This window comes from Carassius gibelio, chromosome B5 (assembly GCF_023724105.1).
Source record: "Carassius gibelio isolate Cgi1373 ecotype wild population from Czech Republic chromosome B5, carGib1.2-hapl.c, whole genome shotgun sequence".
Classification (NCBI taxonomy): domain Eukaryota; kingdom Metazoa; phylum Chordata; class Actinopteri; order Cypriniformes; family Cyprinidae; genus Carassius; species Carassius gibelio.
This window is the reverse complement of record NC_068400.1, coordinates 40,002,661-40,024,631: the sequence shown is the minus strand read 5'-3', so window position 1 is coordinate 40,024,631 and position 21,971 is coordinate 40,002,661. Positions and strand designations below refer to the sequence as shown.

Below are 21,971 nucleotides of genomic sequence, written 5' to 3'. Positions count from 1 at the left end.
CGTGTACTTTGTGTTACATAGTTACTCCTTGTCTTTTCTTGTTCAGGAAAGTGCCCATCTGAAGCAGCATCGTTCTGGTTCATCGTTCACTTCCAAGCCCACCCAGAGTGCTCTGTTGGAGGCTAGCAGACGAGGCCTTGTCCCTTTACCTCTCAACAGTGTGCCCACTATCCCAATTCAGACGCCACCCTGTGCCAACTTGTCCGTGACAGCCAAGTGTGGCAAACTTGACTCAGATCTGTGCCTTGATGCCAATGCAATATCCTTAGGGCATAAAGATAAGCCAGAAAGCAAATCTCTTGACCAAGAAACTGATACCCAGACAATGTTGCTCGAAGCCAAAGGGGAAGGAGATTCCAGGCAGAAAGAGATTGATGCACAGGGTTCCTCAGCTCCACTCAGGAACGAAAGAGAGATAAATCGTTTGGAGAAGGCAGAGGCGTTTTGTTCTGTGCAACAGCAAGAGACTCTGGTACAGCTGCAACGCTCTGGCCTCGTTCGCCGACGAAAAGAACGCTTGGAAAAACTTTCCGGTCTCTTTCAGGAGCGTGCACGTGCAAATGAGCTAAGGGGAGCCAGTTCAAGCAAAACTGAGGATGCAATGAACAATTCAAGTGATTTAGCTGACCCTTTCCACAGGCCCATCGGAGCACGCGCAGATTTGGCTACTGAAGTGGCGGTGCCGCTGACGAATGAGGCTTTGCTGGCTGTCCTCGGATCAGGCGGCTTGACACCAGTCTCGTCCCCGCACGGTTCCACGCTCACCCGCAGCTCCAGCAGCGACAGCCTACGCAGCGTCCGCGGCAAACCTGGCCTTGTGCGCCAACGTACGCAAGAAATCGAAGCCCGAATGAGACTCGCAGGACTTACTGTACCTTCCCGACTGAAACGCTCCAACTCGCTCGCCAAACTGGGCAGCCTAACCTTCTCATCCGAGGACTTGTGCTCGGCATGTTCATCTGACGCCGGGACCCTTCTCATGCACTCATTGTCCCCAGAACCCGAGCGCTCGCTCAGCCCGGAATGGGCCAAACCCTGGCCCTCTTCCTCCTCCTCGACCTCCACAAACATGGAGGTCTTCAACCAAGGTGAAGCAGCACCTGAAGAGTCCAAGAGCTGACAGCGGGAGATTTTAGCGCAACAGTACTTTCGGTTTCAGCTTCACTTGCAGCAATATTTATAGTTTTTTTTTTTTTTTTTTTTTTTACATTTCAGCCACTTGGGAACGTTGACCATTCATGGAAGAGGAAGTGGAAAAATGTCTTCAACTAAAGAACTGCTTTCTGTTATGAATATAAACATTATTTTCAATAGGTAGAATTCTGGACAGGCTTTCGTTGCATGGATCCCAAATGGATGTGTTTTGCACTGACTGACAAACAGTTTGTGAGGTTTTCACTGCTCTTCCTCTCTGCTGTTCTGAAGCGAAATAAGCACTCGCCATCCCAGAGGCTGTTACTTGAAAGCATCAAAATAGACCATTGTGTAATGTTTCTATCAGCCCACCCATTTATCACACCATAAATCACTTACAGTATTTGTGGCCCAGTATGAGTCACAGATTCCTTCGGACATGGGTTGCTTCCTGGCTGGACAGTAAAAGGAAATGGACTCTTTGCAGTGATTAGGAAAGTTCTTTGTGTGCCGATGGACTCTTTTATCATTCGCAGAGCACTGATGATTCACTTGCAGGTTTCAAACCAATACCTCATACCAGTACAGTTTGGGAGTCTTCTATCTTTCTAATACTTGATGAAGAGGGTGAGGAAAGACAATCATTTCGAAGGATAAAGAAAATCAGAGGCGACTTCAAGCTGCTGTTCTCCTTCCACTGAAACATTCATACATACACTGTCCATGTTGCTGTCAAAATAGCAGGAGGGTTTTTGGGAAGTGTTTGGATCGACATTACTGTAACAGTCTCTAATAGCACATACATGTACTTGTTAGGATTTTATATCAAAGGGAGCTCCTACATTGTAGTTTCTCTAGCACCTCTTAGCTTCGTGTTTCCAAATGCGATACAAATCAGTCATTTACCCAGGTATAGAACGCCGACTGTTATTTTTCAAGACTTGTTACCTTTGTTCCAGAGGCAGTGGCTTGTTTAGGCAGTTTGCTGATTGCCACCATGCTATTGCTCTACTGTTCTAACTCATGTCCTGTTCGTACTCCGCAATGAAATCAATGGAAGGTAGACTGGCTTTTGAATCAAATCTATACAGAAGTAGAACTGAAGGAGAAAGCTCCGAAACATGATCAAACAACACTTACAAATCAAAGATGCGGCTTGGTTTCAACAACTGTTCAACTGTGAGTTTGTGTATCTGTAAGAGAAAAAATAAGAAATCATATTTCGGATTTATGAATTTAAACGGATTTTTTTTATAACCATTAACATTTTATACATCGTTTTACTGGTTTTAATTTTTATTTTCTTGGTTTGTTTTCTTTCCTGTGAGCAATTCCCATTACTCTCAGTGATGAATCCCTTTAGATTCTCACGAATGAAGTGCAATCGATTTTAAACTGGCATAAAATAAAAGCCATTACAATGATTTAGAAATATTTTTTAATCTAAATAATAAATTGCTAATATATCATTTTGCAAGATGGTAAAAATAAGTTATATTATTTGAATGGAAAATGAATAAAAAAAAATAGGAATTCATTTTATACATTGAAGCAAAACGTAAATTCTTATTTTGGATTTTATAGATTTTATTTGATATTGGAGTTGAAATTTGTCCCAGACATGGTTCTTGACAGTGAGATTCCCGTTTCTGTGTCTAAGTCTGAGCACACTTGCCATAGCAGTTTATCACAAAAGCTTTGATAAATGACATTTGTTCATGTCCATGTGTCAGCAGGCCTTTATTTACCGATCAGCTTGTGTTGAAGTACTTGAGGTTTATTATGCAGCATACTTTTCCAATATTTTTTTTAAACTGATTTCGTATGTGTATCTATGCTACCACCTCAAGTTAGAGCAACAGAAATGTGAAGATCGCGAGTGAGCGGTGCCTTGCACAGCGGCTGCACCGCTACTGTGAACCTATTTATGAACACAAACCCTTTCAGAGTGTGTGTGTGTGTGTGCTTTAATGTTAATGCTCATAGTAAACACACAGTCTCCACCTCTACACACACACACTGCAATACACTGTATGTAAATATGTATGTGGGTCATATTTACAGAATTTCTGGAAGTTCATGGTACTTGCATCTGAAAGTCAACTTGAATCAGTTCCTGTGTTCTGTAGGAGATGCTTGCCTGAATGATTTCTGGTTGATTGAACGAGTCTCCTCAACACTATTTAATCATCCTTCTGAGGACTGAAGAAAGAAGCCAGAAAGCCGTTTAGTGTCATGAACCGTTGCGTGCATCCTTCTTAAATGTGTCCCAAGCCCTCCCTCCTCTCACCCAAGTCTTTGACATTTTGTGTCTGATGCCATATTGAGGTCAAATCGGAGTCCAAGATCACAGATTAAATGTTATTGGTTGCCTGCATTGTCTCGTGTCATCAACATCAAGTGCCTTACCCAGAAGCACTAGAGGCATTGTTCTGTGTTGACTCCCATTTGATAATGTTGCCAGTTAAAGCAGAGGCCAAAGGGGTTACATGGGCACATTTTAAAGCTGGAAACATTATCCTGTCATACACTCCTACATTTTATTGTTGAATTAGAGGAAATAGAAACGCATCATTCAAATTTGGCATTATTTCCTTTTAATTAAAGAGGAAGACACCGCAAACTCATCAAAGATGTCGCCAAGTTTTGGAGGGTTTTCCCTCCAAAAGATTTGATGCTATTCAAGTATGAAGTGATAGCCAAAGTTCTGCATTGAAGATCAATATTACATGCCACATTTGTTGACGCTGATGCTGTAGATTTAAGCTATCAGTGGCTTTTTTTCTTTTTCTTTTTTTTCAGAATGAACACTGGTCTGTTCCCAAATCATCCACTGACTTTCATCTAGTTGGTTATTGAGCCTCTTTTTTTTTTTTTTTTTTTTGTCAAATAGCGATGCTGTTAAACTGCGATGCTCACCAAATAGGGAGCGCTCGCTCCTCATCCGGTCATCATTGTTATTACTATTATGTATGCAGTAATTTTTTCCTTTGTGCTGCAGATTTGCTGTAGTTTCAATGCATATTGCACTTTGTACATTTTGTTGATGATGTACTGTATGTGTTTATTATGGGAATAAACTTTTTCTTTCAATCTTTGTTTTTCTTGTCATGTTTGCTGCATTTACTTGCTGAATGCTTCAATCTGACTCTGATTTGATTGACTAAGAGCACTTTAGTATTCTGACATCACAGGGTGCCATCTGTGCTCTATCAGTATATTCTGGCATGGATGTGCAGTTATGCAACTACAGGCTAGACCTCCCTGCATACGTGACGTCAGAGGTCTTACCGCAGGCTTTGAGGCTGTAGGAAAGACAGGGTGATTAATGACCATCAGATCATCTCAGAATAAGTTTGGTCATTGCATTTCTTTTTCTTAACAGGGATGAAATTTTAGCTGGGACTTACCTTATTTTTTTGTAAAGGGAAAAAAAAACCTGCAGGCAGAAATAAAGTTATGATAGTGAAGAAAAACACACATTTGTTGTAATTTATGATAAGAGGATAAAATTATTTTACTTGGTATTTAATAGTTATTGATATAGAAAATAAGTAATGCAGTGGCCTTAAATGTGTTTGCTTTTGTCATATTTAAAAAAAAAAATGTCTAAATGTCATTTAATTGGCTATTTTATGGCATCTGCAAAAAAAAAAAAAAAAAATGTGTGAAATATCTTGATAAAAAAACAAAAAAAAAAACATCATTTGATGTAGAAATGTTTTGGAATATTATCAATGTCTATACTGTCAGTTTTGTCCAATTTAATGCATCCTTGATGAATAAAAGAATATTAATTTCCTTTTTAAAAATTCTCACTGACTTCATACTATATTTATGTGTTTGTACATTTAGTATTTAAGAAACACAATAGTTTATAATTATTTAACAGGAATTGCCACTTGGTTTGATATGTTCTTATATAAAGCAGTGTCATTCTTACATTCTGATGTGTGGGTTAAGTGTCCAATTCTGTAAAATACCTTGATATTCAGCAGGTTCTGCGATTCTACTTCTGCGCAGCCTGTTTTTTTACTCTTCAGCCTCTGTGTCTCATGAACTGTGTGCCGAAGTCATTTCTCCTTTATTATTATCTGAGAGAGAAAAGGAGAGCATCCTGTTATGATCATTGCCATGGTGACCAGTCGCATAACAGGGAGATTTATAAGGCTTTGTTCCTTTGTTTTTGCAGCTTCTTTTCAGGCACACTTTAGTCAGGATCTATACTCCCTTCTAACTTGTGAATCATATCAGGAAACTTTCACTGAACTTTGACCGGGGAGATTGGTGCATGGCAGTAATGCTGACAGGGTGGTACCACAATGATACCACGCTCTCCTCACTTCCTGTATCTCTGTTAACATGACTTTCAGTGTCTCAGTTTACACAGACTTTACGATTACTGCTATTTTGGGAGAAGCAAAGAGCCCCAAGACAGTCTCACTCCTAGTTTGTATCATTGCAACCTTTATGGAATGTGTGTTGGATTTGATCAAAGGAATGCTCAAAAAAAAAAAAAAAAAAAGTCCCAAGGCAATTTAATCCGTAGATAAAAAAAGAACCAAAGTGAACACAGAGGGAGTGATTCTTAAGCTGAGGATAACTATGAAGTGCTCAGTGGACACATGAACTGTAATAGGGTATAAAGCATACACAGATCACGGCTCAGTAAAACTGCTGCGGGTTAAAAGAAGAGTCTGCTGATGTCATGTTTTGTGCTTTGAATAAAGGCCTCTGCTTTGAGAAAGATTCTGAAGGACTGGGACAAATCTGCCATTATTAATACTATTAAGTCAGATGTTTTATTAGGCACAGATCAGCAGAAAAAGACAAATCTGTCATCATTTTCTCAGCCTCATTTTGTTTGAAATCTGTCTGAGCTGTTAGGCTGTTCATGTTGCTATTTTCCATGTCCAAAAATGGCAAAAAATTTAAAGGTGACATATCATGAAAAAGAGATTTAAGTGCTATATTCGGGTCTCCGGTGCATGTACCAAACCAGAAAACGTGAAAAAAGAACAACCCCTTATGTATGTTTGGTAAGCCTTTCTCAGATTTCTCTACCCCTGTAAAGTAGGACAACTTATAATATTATAGCAAACTTGTATTTGACAGTTTAAGCGCAATAAGACATGAAAGAGAACTTAGTTTAGTACTCACACGCCACGTGACAGCCGCTTTCTGTGTCCGTGCTTGTGCTTAGAAAATTGTATATCAGAAGCACATCATGATTTCAGCGCCATAGACACGATAATCAAAACTAAACAGATGGTTTTTTAGCAGAGTATCTGAGGTAGGAAGCTGTACAGGCACAGCTCTATTCTGGAAAAGGGGGCGGGGAGCACCAGTTCATTTGCATTTAAAGAGACATGCAGGAAAACAGAGTGTTTCTTCTTCCACTCAGTTTACACATTTTCAAAATGATACAATAAATGATCTGTGGGGTATTTTGAGCTGAAATTTCAGAGACACATTCTGGTGACAACTGATTCTTATATTAAATATCATATCGTAAAAAAGAGCATGAAAGGTCTATTTGAAGTCTGTTGAAGTCATTTGATCTTGTGCCAGAAATGGACCGAAACAGAAGTCATTATTTTCTTAAAGTCTTTGACATAGCTGTCAAACCTCATTTATGACATTTATCAATGACATCTTCTGTTATTATCAAAAATAAAGATTCCAAAAGAGCGTTTCTGCAGCTATGCCACAGAAGAACCATTTTTGATTCCCCAAAGAACCTTTCAATGTGACCTTCTTAATGGAACCATTTGTTTGTATTGTGTAGAACATTTTAAAAATCTGAAGAAACTTTTATGAAATGGAAAGTTAATTGATGTTAAAGGTCCTTCATGGAACCATAAGTGCCAAGAAGGAGTGTAGCATGAACAACGACTCTGTCATTTAATGATACTTTTTCTCATTTTTGAACTCCTTGGTGTCCATCCACTTTTGTGTAATGGAAAATAGCAGTGTGGACATTCTGCTTAACATCTCCTTTTTTGTTCTCCGGTGCAAAGGAGATCATAAAAAAAAATATTTTTGGGGGTGAACTGTCCTTTAAACATCTAATTGCCAAAGTTATTATGCTTCTATACAGGGAGAGGACTTACTTACTGCATTAGGCAAATGTGACTGTGACATCACAAGAGAGTAATAAAAGCCCATTTGCCAGCAGAACTCAGCCAGAACATCCATCCATCCAACAAAGAGTGGTCTTGTCCTGGAGTTACAGAGCAGTCACAGGAGGATCGTGAGTATCCACTTCTTTACTTGAGACAATCTGTTACCTTGATTCTGTGGTGTGCTGTGAGTAGAACCTATGGTGACTTGGATTTGGATCTGAACACTTGTCGATTGAGACAATAAGCTTTCTGAGACAGTGGAGAGACGTTTCTTATAGTTGTTGTTCATGTTATTTGGATTCTGCATACATGGGAGAGGCAGCGAGCCACAAGGAAATCAAGTGACTTGCCTTAAGTGTCAGGGTGATGGATGCAGCACAATGGTGCCGTTGTGGAGGTTTAGGTGGATGGTCTTGCACGGGGAATCCTGTCCCTGTCTGCACACACTTTGCAGAAAATTTAACAACAACTGTCTGATATATAAACAGAGACCTAACAAAGATAAGAGGTGTTTTGAGCTAAGAGACAATGTAATGAATCGTCTATTCTAGTCTGTCCAGGACAGGATCGAAAATGTCACTGTGTAGCCACGTTTCAACTTTGCTGAACTCTGTCATATGGCGAGGAAGCCTCCAGTTCTGCGTGCGAGTTCCTGTGAATGTGTCTGTGAGGGCTGTCAAAGCAGATGAACTGAAACACACTGTCACTTCAGAGACTTATATTTTGTATGTGTTTACAGTAGAGGCCTTCTGCATTATTCCTGCTGCAAATATACATTGTATTTTATTTATATCAAATTAAATTGTATTTTAACTGAACATTTTTCAGCCCTAAATATTTTACTTATACAACTGTCCAAAAGTTGAGAGTTTTCATTGAAAAAGTCTCGTGATCACCAAGGCTGCATTCATTTGATCAAAAATACATTAAAAACAGTAATATTGTCAAATATTATTACAGTTTAAAATTACTGATTTCTAATTTAATTTTTACGTTTTTAGAAAGTTAAAAAGAACAGCATTTATTGGAAACAAAAAATTGTTTGTAACATTATAAATGTCTTTGTTGACACTTGTTGAAAAAGTATCACTGTCTTTCAAATATATATTAAACGGCTGTGAAACCACAAAGTAACGCTAAATTCTGAGGTCAAAATATATATATATAGTAATATATATAGTAGTATTATTTGGCCCTAACAAAAGCAGAATTATTAATAAATGGGACATGACCCAGCCACAAATGATCCATAATGCAGTAATGATGACAAATACAATTTCACTTTTATGTTCACACTGCTTTTTGCTCAGAGAAGAGAGGCATTGACAGATGAAAAGAGGAATCCAAGATTTTATTTTTGGAGATGTGCAGACAGGAAATGGATTGGAAGTGTGGCCCAAAGTAGAGACTTCATCAGTGATTTTCATGAGCCCATAAGCCCTTCAAATGATGTGTGACAGAGCACAAGATTATGATCCAGTGTGTGTGTGGGGATTGAATCATTTGTGTCACTCAATTCGGCAACAAGAAGCCAAATGCCACTCTTTTCCACCTCTCAAATCTAGTGCTTTAAACATTTAATATACATTGATCAAGCATCAAATATTCAATATTTATCTCAATACATACTTTATATGTTCAGAACAACCTAAAATAGTCTTTTTAGGGGTTTCTCTGACTTACAATTCAACAGACAGACAGATGGATGCCATATACTGTACATGTCTTTGATATTTTTATAATGTTGGTGTGAACCTGCAGATTCTGTGAGATCTTCTGCGAAATCTCATGACTCTAATTCCTGGTGTTCTTGCTGACGGTACAGTTCATGTAACAAGACAAGCATGAACAGTCAATGGCTGCTCGGACATGCTGTAGTCACAAGACACGAGGAAAGAAACACTGCTCCCACCAAAGTCGAGGTTCAACAAAAGCACATTGCTGCTCTTTCACTTTGATAGTTTTTTGCAATGAACAGTAACTAGCGTTTTGTTGTTGTACTCAAGTATTTTATTGGTTACATTTTTTTATTTCTGTATATTTATTACACATATATTTGTGAATAAATCAAACCATTGGGCTGATTATTTTCTATGTAATTAATAAATTGCGCTGAATGATTCATTTGTGAAATTGACTGATCTGATTAACAACTGATCAGTGATTCGCTCAGAGTGAGTCTCTTTAACAAACAACTCAATTGGTCTCGATGATGAAGAATGATCCAGGAGATCCTTTTTTCTCAAAGTAATAAAATTCATAAATAAAAGATCCTTAAGGTTTAAGTATGCTCCTCATAATTTATAACAATTTAATTAGCTCTAATCTACTTCAGCTCAAAACTTTTGTAAATTAAATTAAATGTATTTGGCTGAGATTCTAATGTCATAAATGTTAATTGTGGCTAATTATGGTTTTATTTGTTTAAATAGTTTTTTTACTTTTTGTGAGTTTTTGAGTATCTCAATGTTGACTTTTTATTTTAGAATTCTGTAGTTGTATATTGTAATTATGATCAGCCAAAAACGTGTTTTTTACTTACATGGTGGAAATATAATTAATTTATATATCAATATTATTAATACATAAGTACTTTCAAAAGTAAAAAGGTTGTACTTTTATTCAAGTGAAAATGACAAAGAGTGCCTTTTACTTTTATTGATAATATTTAAGCAGGGCATCTGTATTTTAATTCAAGTACTTCATCCACCAGTGTTATTTAAGTATTAATGAGATACTATTATAGTTTTATTTTATTTTAAAATAAAAAAAAATTTTTTTTTTAATAATAATAAAAGTTTTACCGTATATAAGTTAAAGATTTAAATTTAGTTTTAGTGGCTTTGTTTAATTAGTTTGTTGTGGCGTTATTTTTAATTTGAATGTTTGTTTCAGTTTTAATTTTATATTTTAGTACATCAAGTTAAACTAAATGAAAATGATGAAACGTTTCTTTGGCAACTAGCTAAAATAACTAAGTTTAAAAAAATAATATTTTACTTCAGTTAACGTTTATTTTATTTCAAGTAATAGAAATGTTCTGAGTTTTCTTTTTTAGTTTTATTTAACTCTAATAACCCTGTCAACCCGCACTTTGAGCTTTTTAGTAGTTCAGTCCAGAAACTAAGAGACTTTCCATAAAGTAAGACGACAAGAGCAAAAGATCAGGTAAAGCAAACAGAACAAGTCCGATCTGACTGTGATTATAAGACTGGGCTCATCCGGAATAACAAGCAGAGACAGATACAGTAGGCGAAAAAGACAGTTAGTGAGCATCACACTGTGTACAGAGGAGTGAAAGTGTGGAAGAACTTCAGATAAACACTGGCACAAGCTGCATGCCAGAGTCATGCCATCATTAACATCCTGTGCTCTGCAACAACACACTGCCAATAACATCTCGCTCACTTTTTTCCACAGAATGGGACAAAACCAGGGCAAGGAGGGGGAGCCAGGGCAGGACAACAGCTCTGAAGGACCAGAGGAAAAGGGACCAAGCCCAGACCCTGGGGGAGCCAAAGAGGAAGGAAATCTAACCATTGAAACTCATGGAGTCGGGACAGATGAGGAGAACACAGCCGGTGGAGGGTTGGATGGAGGCCCAGGCAGGGAGTCACCATCACCTACACCAGTGCACGCTTTGGATTCTCATGATAAGGTGTGCGCTCCCACGGAGGGAGGAGATGGCGAGAAAGAGGGAGGAAGAAAGAGTAATGAGGAAGGCAGGGCTGGACCGCTGGCTTCACAGTCTGACAGTGAACCAGACCACGAGAGAAAAGACTTGAAGAGTACACTAGAAGACCGTCAGGAGAACTTTAGGTGTGACCTTCCTGCTAAAGACAAAGCTGAAAACGGATATAGAAGAGAAAACAAGAGTAAGAAGTGCGCATCACATGTAAAGAACAAAATGGAGTCTGATTGTCGAGATGATGACAAGCTGAAGAGCCAGGAGGAGGACGGAAAACACGATTTTGAAGCTACCTGTGAAATTACAGGGCCTACCTTGGAGATTCTGGAAGGGAAGGACGTTTCAAAGCCACGTGGTGGGGACGCCAACACAAATGTTCACTTCACAGTTCAAGACCAAGCGTTAGTCATTACAGAAGACATCAAGTTGAAGACCAGCATGACTGAATCGCAGAACAAGAGGACGATTAACAAGCCCACAACATCAAACCTCGTGATGAACTCACAAGCAGAAACATCAAAGGACATCACTGAGGCAAGCAATGAAGAAATACAGAGGGAGCTGCCAGAGAAGAACGCCGAAACCCAAGGGTGGTCCGTGAAGGGTGTCTGCGGAGCCAGAGAACCAGAAACCTTCAGCGCTGATCGCTCGTCCCTGATGAATGCAGAAACCCAGGGGCAGTCGATGAAGGATAGAGCCAGAGAAAACGTTACGGGCCGTCAGCCAACAGAAGATGTCATAAAGACCAGATTTACTAGTTCAGCTCTGGCAGGTGCGGATTTACCATGCAAAGCTGTGAGTCTGAGCCCAGAGGACCTCAGTGCCTTAGAAGTGGCATCCAAGAAGAGCTATCGACAAATATCTGCAGGCGAATTCACACAGGACGAGTTTCAGAAAGAAAGGCAATTTAATGTGTCAGACTCGGAGAGCCCTTGGACCAAGGAACATTCACTTGGGAGATCACCCGCTGGAGGTCACAAAAATAAAGATGGCATGAGAGAGAGCGAAGAAAAAGGATATCTGGAATCTGCTTCAAAGGGTCCCTATCATTCCTATGCAAAGAAAACCAAGATAAAAGATCATTCTCTGCGTGGAACAGAAACAGAAGAGGGTTGTTTTGTGACATCTAATATTGCCATTGTAGGAACGCGGGGTGAAAACAAACCATGGCTACAAAGATATGAAGATGAGAAATGTATTGCATTCTCTGAAGACATTACAGATTCGAACCCCCCTTGTAAATCTGGTGTTCAAGTTATGCAAGAAAAAGAAAAGGAGGATTTCCCTCTTTCAGCAAAGGCCAAAGTACACACAGAGAAAAGTCTGGAATGGTTTCTGGCTGAAGAAGTGATAAAACCCCTTCCAGAGACAGTGAAGGATACCGCATATGAGATGGATCCAGAATGTTCCTCTTCTGTAAGTGCACTGATTGATGTAGAAGAGCAACAGAGGATTGTGGGAAACGCTAACTCGGCCGACATGACGTCATCAGAGAAAGACAAGGTCGGCAAGTCTACGATCAGCTTGTGTAAGGAAACATCTGCAACTGGTTCCATCTCTGAGCTCATTGCTGGTCCTGAGACAACTTCAGGTCGCATAGATGATAGGCCAAGTGTGGACAAGAAAACAGAAGTCACTCTTTCTGCTTCTTCTCAGCTTCAAGAAACATTTTTTTTGAAGGTTTTAACAAATGCAGATGTATCCGGTCAGGTCCGGGATAGTTGTGCTGCCGGAGCTGCATTAACAGACAACACATCTGCTGCAAAAGATTTGCAACATTCTGCCTCCGTGTGCAACCTTATAAGTATGCAAGCTAACGAGAAACAAGAGCAGAACAAGCTGTCGACAAATTCAAATTGTTATATGTTAGAGGAGAAAACTTCAAGCCAGCTTGACCGAAAGCATGCAACAGAAAGCAGCCCAACCACCATCATGGAAGCACCACAGGGTGCACAGAAAAGACATGTTTCTGATATGATAAAGGAAACTATTGAGTTGCAGAAGAAGATGAAGGAGTGGTCCAAGCCCGCTGAGGCCCGGGTCGATCTGACCTTAGATCCAACACAGTCTGTGAAAGTGTCACAGATGAAAGCAGCATTTGATTCACCGAAGAAATCACCTGACAAAGCACTAGAGAGAAAACCTTCAGTAAGAAAAGGTAGGAACATTTCTGAGAAGGATGCAATTCATGTAACTTCCTTGGGATGGAGCAGAAGCCCCTGGTGTTGCATTGTTTTGCTATTAAACCAGACCAAACTGGAATGCTTACAACTACCATGTTATTGTATTTTTACATTCTTTTAAAAAAGAAACAAAATCATATTTGCATTGCAAAGCCATTAAAATAGCTAATTATTAATGACATATTGTCCGACAAATTGTTTAAACATTGTTTAATTATATAGAATATTGTTTATTATTGACCAAATGTATTTATTTATTGCATTATGGTGCCATCTTGTGGAGATCACCCTCAACATATAGGTTGAGTTCAAACAAGCAAACAGATACCCAAAATTCGTGTTTATACCTATACCTCATTGTTCTCTGACCATGATACTATAAGCTTACTAACCGGTGTAATTTAACGTTTACTGACTTCACTGTATGAATGACGTCCCCAAACTGGTTTTACAAGTGAGTAGAGTCACGTCGTCCAAATCGAACTTCAAACCTGTTTACGCTCCGAGAGGGCGGGGCTACGATTAATTTGTTTTGTGATTGGCGGCCTTTGACGCTACTCATTCATCTTTTGTCTAATTGCGTTCTTCTTGGGGCGGAGACAACGAAACAAGGCGTGGCTTCCGGCGAGTCTCGGACAATTTGAGTGAGGCAGTAGCAGAAGCACAGGGAACATTCGCGCGATCAGTGACTGCTGCTGGGAAACTAAAGCTGTCTTTAGTACAGAATTGAAGTCGTGCCTGGATATATTTTTCCTACGACAGCTGAGAAGGTAAGAACAGGCGCATACTCATTCTGTCACGTAATGTTTGTATCACGAGGCGAAGATAGCGTTGCTGTGCGTAAGTTTCAGAATCTGTCCATGCGAAGGGATCATGGCAGCGTGGATCAGGCCAGATGGGCTGATCTGCAGTGCTCAAAACGCGGGATTGATTTAATAAATTTCATATCTGAATTTACATGCTTTTAGGGTGGAACATGTATTGCTGTAATTTGTATGAAAGGATTAGGTAGCCCTCCTGATTTTGTGTTTAAACAGTGTGGTCAGCGAAAGTTGCTGCAGCTGGGTCTGTTTGAATTTTTGAATTAAAACTAATCCTAATAGTAATGATCATACGAAACGTTCGTTTTTTTTTGTTTTGTTTCAAATTGCTAGTTTAGAATGTTCGAATCTTTCATTTGAAATAGGAACGTTCGAATCTTGGAATCTTTGTTTGCTGTCACATTAGAAGTACAGAGAGCGAGAGGTGATCCCTTAAACAAATAAAAGCTAAAGTTTATCCATTTTAATATGCAACCGAAGTCAGTGTGATTTATCTTAATTTTTTGGCAGTTTTTATATTGCTTTGCTGATGTCAGTTGTTAGAACTGTCAGTCTGGTCGGGTTTGTCCTCTGTTCACTGTTCAGAGCAAAAATGTAAAAAGTTTATATCAGGATGAGATCGAAGGGTCAAGCCTTGGAACAAATGATCTTCAGAAAATATTCAGAATAATCAAATTGGTTTAATAAATCAATACACATGCAGGGAAAAATGTCTAGAGATTAGTGGCCAAAACGTGTATGAACAAGTTGGCTGAACTTCCTGTAGGTGTGGATTATCTTGTTAGATCCAAGAGGGTGGATTCATTAAAAATCATCTTTGAAACTAAATGTAGTGTGATGCCTTTGTGCAAGTTAAAGTATTAAATATTATGATACGATTAGCACTTTTGAGAAATTATGTTAAAGTGATGATATACTTGAGATAAAGTCTTTAGAGAAGAAAAAGGTGTTTTGTTCTATATAGAGCGGCTCGCCCCTTTATGAGCTCTGTCATGTTGACAACCTGTGATTGTTCTTGTCATACAATTGAAAGACTTGCTATCAATTATACATTTAATGTAAAAACAGATCTGAGGTTGAGATTAAATGCAGGGACATCTGTAAATGTATCAGTTGAAATGAAAAAAAAAGATAAATGTGAACAGAAACTTGCTTCAGTGCAATGTGGTTTCTGTCTTAAACCTTCCCTTTTTTTTAGAAGCACTTCAGTTTTTTTTTTCATGATGCAAAAAAAGACAATGTTTCTGTCATTTCAGCTGGAAGAACAAAAGTTGCATGGTTGTCATTGTTCCATTCAGTGTGACTCTAAACTTCAGGTTACTGTCTATCCCTGTAATACACTATAAGACATTTTAGATTTAATTGCTCCTCTGACTGCTTCAGATCCACCCTAAAAGCGTTAGTATACTGTCTTGGAGGTTTACTTGTATGTTCACTTCTTGCATTAAGCTTCAGGTATCTCAGAGGAGGAGAACAAGTGTTTGGGCTGCTACACCCGGTTAGTGTTTTAGTGAATATCATGTAGCGTGCAGGGCTTTCTGTGGTTACCCATGTGTCGACCACACTGTAATATTGTCTGGCTTGTTTCAGTTGACTCACTAACTTGCCAGGCAGCAGGAAAGAATCTAAAAATAATGAAACCTCAAATGCTGTGACGTATTGTGAGGCATAAAAAAAGTTTGTTTAGGAATCAAAGAAATGCCAGATATGACTGCATTGACTGCTTTCTGTTTGCAGTATTGCAGACTGTCTGTTTTAACTTTTGGCGTTTACAATTCCATTTCATGGATTTCATTCATCATCAGATTTTTTTTTTTAATATATAGAAACAGATGGGTGAAATAACTCATTGTATATGAATTAAAGTGCATTATGGTTCAGTTTTAGCCCTTTTTATTTCTTTTTTCAGGAGGTCGACCTTTGTTCTTGTTTTGTCATTGCTGGTGCATGATCTAGCTGGAGGCCACGCTGAAATCTTGACATGGTAATGTTTGGGCTGGCCGTCAGAACGCATCAGCCTGTTTTTGCATGTGGACGTCATTGCTTCGGCTCATCTGTGCATGTTTCCTTGTGCTCCTTGGGAAATGGGTCAGGATGCTGGGTAAAATTAGTCAGGGGATGCAGGAAGTTGCCGCAAGCCTGGAGAGGATGCAGTTTCGAGAGAGAGAGAACTGGACATATATAGGCAGGGAGGGAGAATCTGTTGAGAGTTTTCAGGAAGTTTTGTTTCCTCTTAAGACATGACAGTTTCAGGTTGCATTGCACATTTACCAGATAACGTTCTTGTGTAAGACACCCATCCTTTAGGCTGCATTCCTCACTGAGGGTTATGATGGATAGCTCCCCATCAGCAGGTATGCAGACTTATGCAATCTCTTAAGACCTGCTGCTGTCATACAACATTGTCTTTGCTGAAACTCTCTTGTTGCTCATTTTGGAAAGATTTTCCCTTTGTGACATTGATTAAAAGCAGTTTTACAGGAATGAACACGTTAGAAGCATCAGTTGAAGTTTGATTTGCTTTAGTTAATTGTTTACCTGCATAGCATTTATCTGAATAGTCAAATGTCTCATTTACAAGCTGTAAAAACACACTGAAAGGTGAAGTGTCAACTAGACACTTTGATTCCGTGACTATGGATCTTCACTAGCTAAACAGCAGATCCAGATTTTGAGCTCCGTTCTGAATGCTACATTTCATGACACTTTATTTGTTGTAAAGTGAGTTTGTTTAGATGCTTATCCCATGAATGCACAGAAGTTAATATTTGAATGTAATCAAAATTCAATTTAATTCAGTTTATTTTTGGCAAAGTGCTGCACAACAGATTTTTACAGTTTAAATGAAAACATGGATTAAAAATGTTACACTCCTTGAAAAGTAGGAATTGGCAGTATAGCAAAAATGTATCACGATTTTATGATTCTTTGCCATGTTGGTTTTACTATTTTGCAAGTTGACAGTGCAGTAAAGCAAAAATAATTTCCCGATTTAAAAAAAAAAAAAGCATTAGAAGGTAACAAAATATAGAATAAAAAAGAGTGGCAGACATTAAGGCCAAAGTGGACAAAGATAAAAAAAAATCTTTGGCATTATTTTATTAAAAAAAAAAGAACAAAGATATACATTACAAATAGACACATAATATACAAATAAAACAAACAGTGCTTTATTTTTCAGGTACAGTAAGTGTATTAGAAGTAGCATTCAAGGAACTGAATTAACAAATATCCAAATAAAACACTAAATACATCAATTATACATTGATTTTTATTAAAGCAACTGTATTAACGTTTTTGTTTTGTTGTTTTAGTGACATTAAAGGGATAGTTCCCCTAAAAATTACGAATTTACTTGCTCTCAAGTTGCTTTTAAACCTGAATGAGCTTGCTTCTTCTGTTGAACATAGGCCTACATTTTATTTTGAAGAATGTGGGTAACCAAACAGTTGCTGGTACCCAACACTTACATCTTATCTCACTGCTATGAAAGGCAGCTAAATCCTAGCTGGAATTCATCACAGTTGCCCTCTTTGGCACTGGAACAGGAAGAGGATTTAGGTGGTGTCATCTCCTGCTGTATTGCATTCAGAGTGGCCCGTGGCTTGCCAGGCTGTTCGAATACTTTCATTTATTCATTCACATGTCATCCAAAACCTGTTGACTGCCTCTGTGCACAAATTTCGGATGAACGTTTCAATTACAGTCAATGGACACTGAAACTTTTAAGTTTCAAAAAGCATCCAAAGTGTTATAAAAGTGCCCTGCATGACTCGTGCTGTTATCTTACTGTAAGTCCACTTTTATTATATTTTATTTGTGCTTCCATATCCTAATTTAAAGCGTGAAACTCCCTGCCCTCATTCATTCTTATTGCCTGTTTGCATGGCTGATGAATTGGCTCCCATTTGCTTATCTAAACCGCTGATCGGCTAATGCGAATATGGAAAAACTAAGATTTAAAGGAGTTGTCAGAAAGGTGTGGGATTTATATTACAGGCATTGCTACCCAAGCTATTCTCTGATTCGAGGACAAATAAATGAACTCTTACGGAATTGCCTGAGGGAACAGAAACTTGCTGTCACCGGTTGCACCGTGCGAGGAACCACACCCTGTCAGACGAGGAAAGAAGCAGTATTACATATGTTCACTTAACATGGTTCAGCACAAGCTAATAAACTTCAGTTTAAGTGAAAGCCACAGTCAAATTGTCACACTCACAGTTAAAGGTTTTATGAAAAGAGCTAATCTTCAGAAAGGAGAATAAGGTCATGATTTGTATAAATTATGGCTTAATAAGTGGGAATGTTTGGTTCAATTTACCAAGGCTGCATTTATTTGATCAAAAGTACAGTAAAACAATATTTTTGTATAATATTATTAAATAAAAACATAAAAAAACATGGATTTGCGCAGCTAGTCCGTTAACAACTGCTCCGTGTAGTAAAAGCTGCTCTATGTGAAATCATGCACCTGATGGAATTTACCGTTGATTAGAGAACCGGCTTTATTTGCGAGATGTGCATTAATCATCAGCCGATATATATCGTGCACCCCTACTCAAAAATGATCAATGCTGAAAACAGTTTTACTGCTTAATATGGTTGTGTATTGGCAAGAATCTGGTGATATGATGCGTATCACAATACGATATGTTACGATACATTGCGATACTCTAAGCAAGGCGGTATATTGGTATATCTCTTATTTTAGCAATGGGATATAATTTTAGGAAAGCTGTCATTAAGAACACACCACCATATGCAAACCTTAGCCAAAAATCAATAGGTCTAATAAAAACGAATTATTTAACCATAACACAGTATGATCTGCATTTGAAATAATCAGTCCCTGTAACATTCAATGCTATTGAACCACTATTTGTGCAGTATGTAAAGGGGAAGTGCTTGCAGGATTCTTAGTTAAATGTATATGTATTGTGTATATAAAATGTGTAAAATTTTATACAAATAAAAAAAAAAGACCATGTAGTCCCTGCTTTAGAGATTCACAGTTTAAGTTTACAATTGTAACATACAATGTCATAACATTTTGATCTGAACAAAAAATGACCTCTGCTTAAAATCAGTGAAAAATAAAGTGGTTGCAGGATACCTGAAGAAAAAACAAACTTTAAAAAATAAATATAGATGTTAAACATTCTCAGTTTGTTTATAAATGCATGGAAAATACAAAATTTGTGGAATCCCTGAGACCGCAACGCCCCAACTGCATAAAACACCCCCAACACGAGACAAATCTGCAGCCAACCTTACTGCCCGCCATTCCCTGCGTGAAGGCTTTTTACACGGGATGCGGCAATTGCCAGAAACAAGGTGGCCCCTGCACCGAGGTCCCAGGGGGGACGTTATAGAAGTCCAAATTATGCCATTCATAAGTTCAACATTGAACTTTATTAACGCTAACATTAGCGGTGTGCCCTAATTCTAGAATTTCATGTCACTGAGATGAAGACTGCTATCTGGTGGTCGGGATATGAGTTGAAAATGAAACCACTGCCATAAAGATTTTTTTTTTTTTTTTTTTGAAAGCATAATCAAGTTAGACAGAATATTTCATTGGCACATAAGGACGAGGTATGTGTCAAGTTTAGTGAATGATGGGCTTTTCATTTCTGGAAGGCTCTGCAGAGTTGTTGTAGTGGGTTCAGACCCTGTGCAGGCCTGCAGATAAATCCTCTCTATGTATTCCAGTGACTTCAGTCAGAGAAGGAATTTATTTGTATTAGAAACATCATATCAACGTCTGGTGTGATGACATCAGGACTGATCTGGGTTGTGCAGCCCAACACTTCAGTTAACCTTCTCTCTGGGTTTGGCCTTCATGTTGGATATGACTGCAGTGAGTGTCTTTAACAACATTCCCATATCCTTGTAGTGGTCTACATCAGGGATCAGGGTGCCATAATGAGCCCAGTAAATATATGAGATATGAATAGTTAAATGAGACTGTGGCTGGCAGGGTTGAAGGGAGTGCTTGTGTTCAGAATATTTGGTAAATGGAATTTTTAAACCGAGCCATGTATGGAGTCAAGTGTAAAATGTCTCTGTCTGTCTATATGCGAAAGCACGCTCCCTATCTTTTACAAATTCAGACGAATCCAATCGGAGTTCTATTAAAAATTATCCTGGATCTTCTAAGCTCTGTCATTGTAGTGAGTGGGTGTTTCTGTTCAACAGTCTAAAACGCGTTGAATATTGCACATCCATAATAAAACGTGCATTACTGAAGGAATCAACTCTTGTCACCTCAAAATGATGCATGTCTGCCCTGGGCACATTACACTCTTGTAACCTCTAAATGATGTTGCCCTTCTATACCGATCCAGATCATACTTTTCTTTGACAAAAATGAAATGTTCTTCCATCAGTCTTGGATGAGGCCTACCAAGCCTTCTCTCTCTGTTTTACCATGAATCCGGTAGACCAGTGATACCACTGCTGCGTTACAAGGCTTCCTTTGTGCACGGCTGGGTTCAGGAAGTGAAGGAATCGCCTCAGATGCTTGTGGAGGCGGTATCACTCTGATTCATTGCCCAGAACTCAATGTGAAGTGAGAGTCGCCACAACAGAAAGCCTTTTCACCTTGTTGGTTAAATGAAGGTTTGATCAAGATCATTTTTATGTCTCTCAAATAATTCCTATTTCTTTTTTGTTGCTCCCACTTCTGTTGTACAAGTATAACCGCGATCAGCTTTATTCAAGCATCTCCGCTCTTTTTCTGACATCTGTTCACAGGGAGACAGTAGCTGGATTGATTTTGCGGTCAGGAATCTATGAATCACTTGTTTGCGGCACTTTTCCAATTCAAGATTTAGATGAAGTAGATCTTTCTTCCATCACTTAATAAGCCAAGGGTCCAATGTTCAATGTTGTAATTATTGGAGGCATTGTCACAGTGAATTGCGACATTCAAGTGAAACTATGAAAATGTTAAAATGGCATCTGTAACTACTTTTGTCCATGTAGGCAGTCTACTAACACGGCTGGTGCGACCGTGTAAATTCCGTCCTCGGTTCTTTGTGGTATTATTTGTGCAGTTTTTAATGGGTGAGGAATGTGAGAGCAAGCCCTGCCTCATTGTTCTCGTTACAACATTCCTTGGAAAACTGTCCAGCAGCTTTCTAGACATTGTCTGGAATTTTATGCATTAGTGCCCAGGTTTAACTGTCAAACCCAGAACACAAGCATGGGCAAGCAAAGTAGCTGCAGTCAGAAACGTTTACTCTACATAATTGTTAATTAGTTATTATTTGCATTTTGTGAAAACTTTGCAATAAATTCCCTAAGACTTGCTCGGCTACTCTGTGTAGATTTTTCATTCCCTTAATGGAGACAAACACAGATGCACATTATGAAAGAAAAGCATTTTTGGATGCATGGCATTCCCCTACACTTGCTTGGTATGTATTCAGACTGCTATCAGTTTATGGTCTGGATCGATTTGGCAGTAAGTTGGTTTGCAATGATCATTAACCTGTCAGGAAACAATGAGAGAAGTCTGTTGGCTTAAGGTAGTCGCACACCTCTTCACAAATTATACCTCAAATCATTTCTTGATCAGTTCCATTGACTGCCAGGTAACTTACTTTTCTGGACCTTGACAGTGTATGGAAGACGCCTTCAGAATAGTCCATCTGCCATCAGTGGTTCAACCGTAACGTTATAAAGTGACAAGAGGGCAGTCAATGGGACAGTCACTCACAAGCCTCTCGGTTTTCATCCAAAATATCTTAAATTCTGTTCTGAAGACATACAAAGCTTTTACAGGTCTGGAAAGACATGGGGGTAAGTTATTAATGACAACATTTTCATTTTGGGGTGGAGTATCCCTTTAAAAGCAAGTGCGAACAAACATAAACCACAATGGCAGAGTATAAGGTAGTGTTGTTGCTGCTCAAGCGTTTGCTAAAGCTGCGATCGCAATGAATGAGGAAAAGTGCAACAGTTGGTGTGGTGATTTTAGTGATAGGACTCCCACCCACAAAGAGCAAATCGT

At 38.7% G+C, this 21,971-nt stretch overlaps 3 protein-coding genes across 4 annotated transcripts in view; all 3 read left to right on the top strand.

The window, feature by feature from the left end:
* The window catches only part of LOC127957984 (protein phosphatase Slingshot homolog 1), a 32,662-nt gene extending 28,435 nt beyond the window's left edge, over positions 1–4,227 (top strand). For both annotated transcript variants that reach the window (XM_052556748.1, XM_052556749.1), the window contains one exon: positions 47–4,227. In XM_052556748.1, coding sequence (XP_052412708.1) covers positions 47–1,120 — 1,074 coding nt within the window. In that variant the 3' untranslated portion in view covers positions 1,121–4,227. The remainder of the gene's footprint in view (positions 1–46) is intronic.
* A 6,453-nt stretch (positions 4,228–10,680) lies between these two features.
* On the top strand, positions 10,681–15,931 carry LOC127958204 (uncharacterized). Its single transcript, XM_052556990.1, has 2 exons — positions 10,681–13,137; positions 15,908–15,931. The coding sequence occupies exons 1-2, from the start codon at positions 10,681–10,683 to the stop codon at positions 15,929–15,931; spliced, it is 2,481 nt and encodes an 826-aa protein (XP_052412950.1).
* The window catches only part of LOC127957682 (coronin-1C-A), a 35,125-nt gene continuing 26,886 nt past the window's right edge, over positions 13,733–21,971 (top strand). The window contains exon 1 of the mRNA XM_052556313.1: positions 13,733–13,900. The gene's annotated coding sequence lies outside the window, so the exon portion shown is untranslated. The remainder of the gene's footprint in view (positions 13,901–21,971) is intronic.

Excerpts from the sequence above, each read along its gene's own strand:
- LOC127958204 (XM_052556990.1), top strand. The coding sequence starts at position 10,681 with ATGGGACAAAACCAGGGCAAGGAGGGGGAGCCAGGGCAGGACAACAGC. Across the intron at positions 13,138-15,907 it reads CTGAGAAGGATGCAATTCAT|CTGGAGGCCACGCTGAAATC; the intron begins GTAACTTCCTTG and ends TGCATGATCTAG.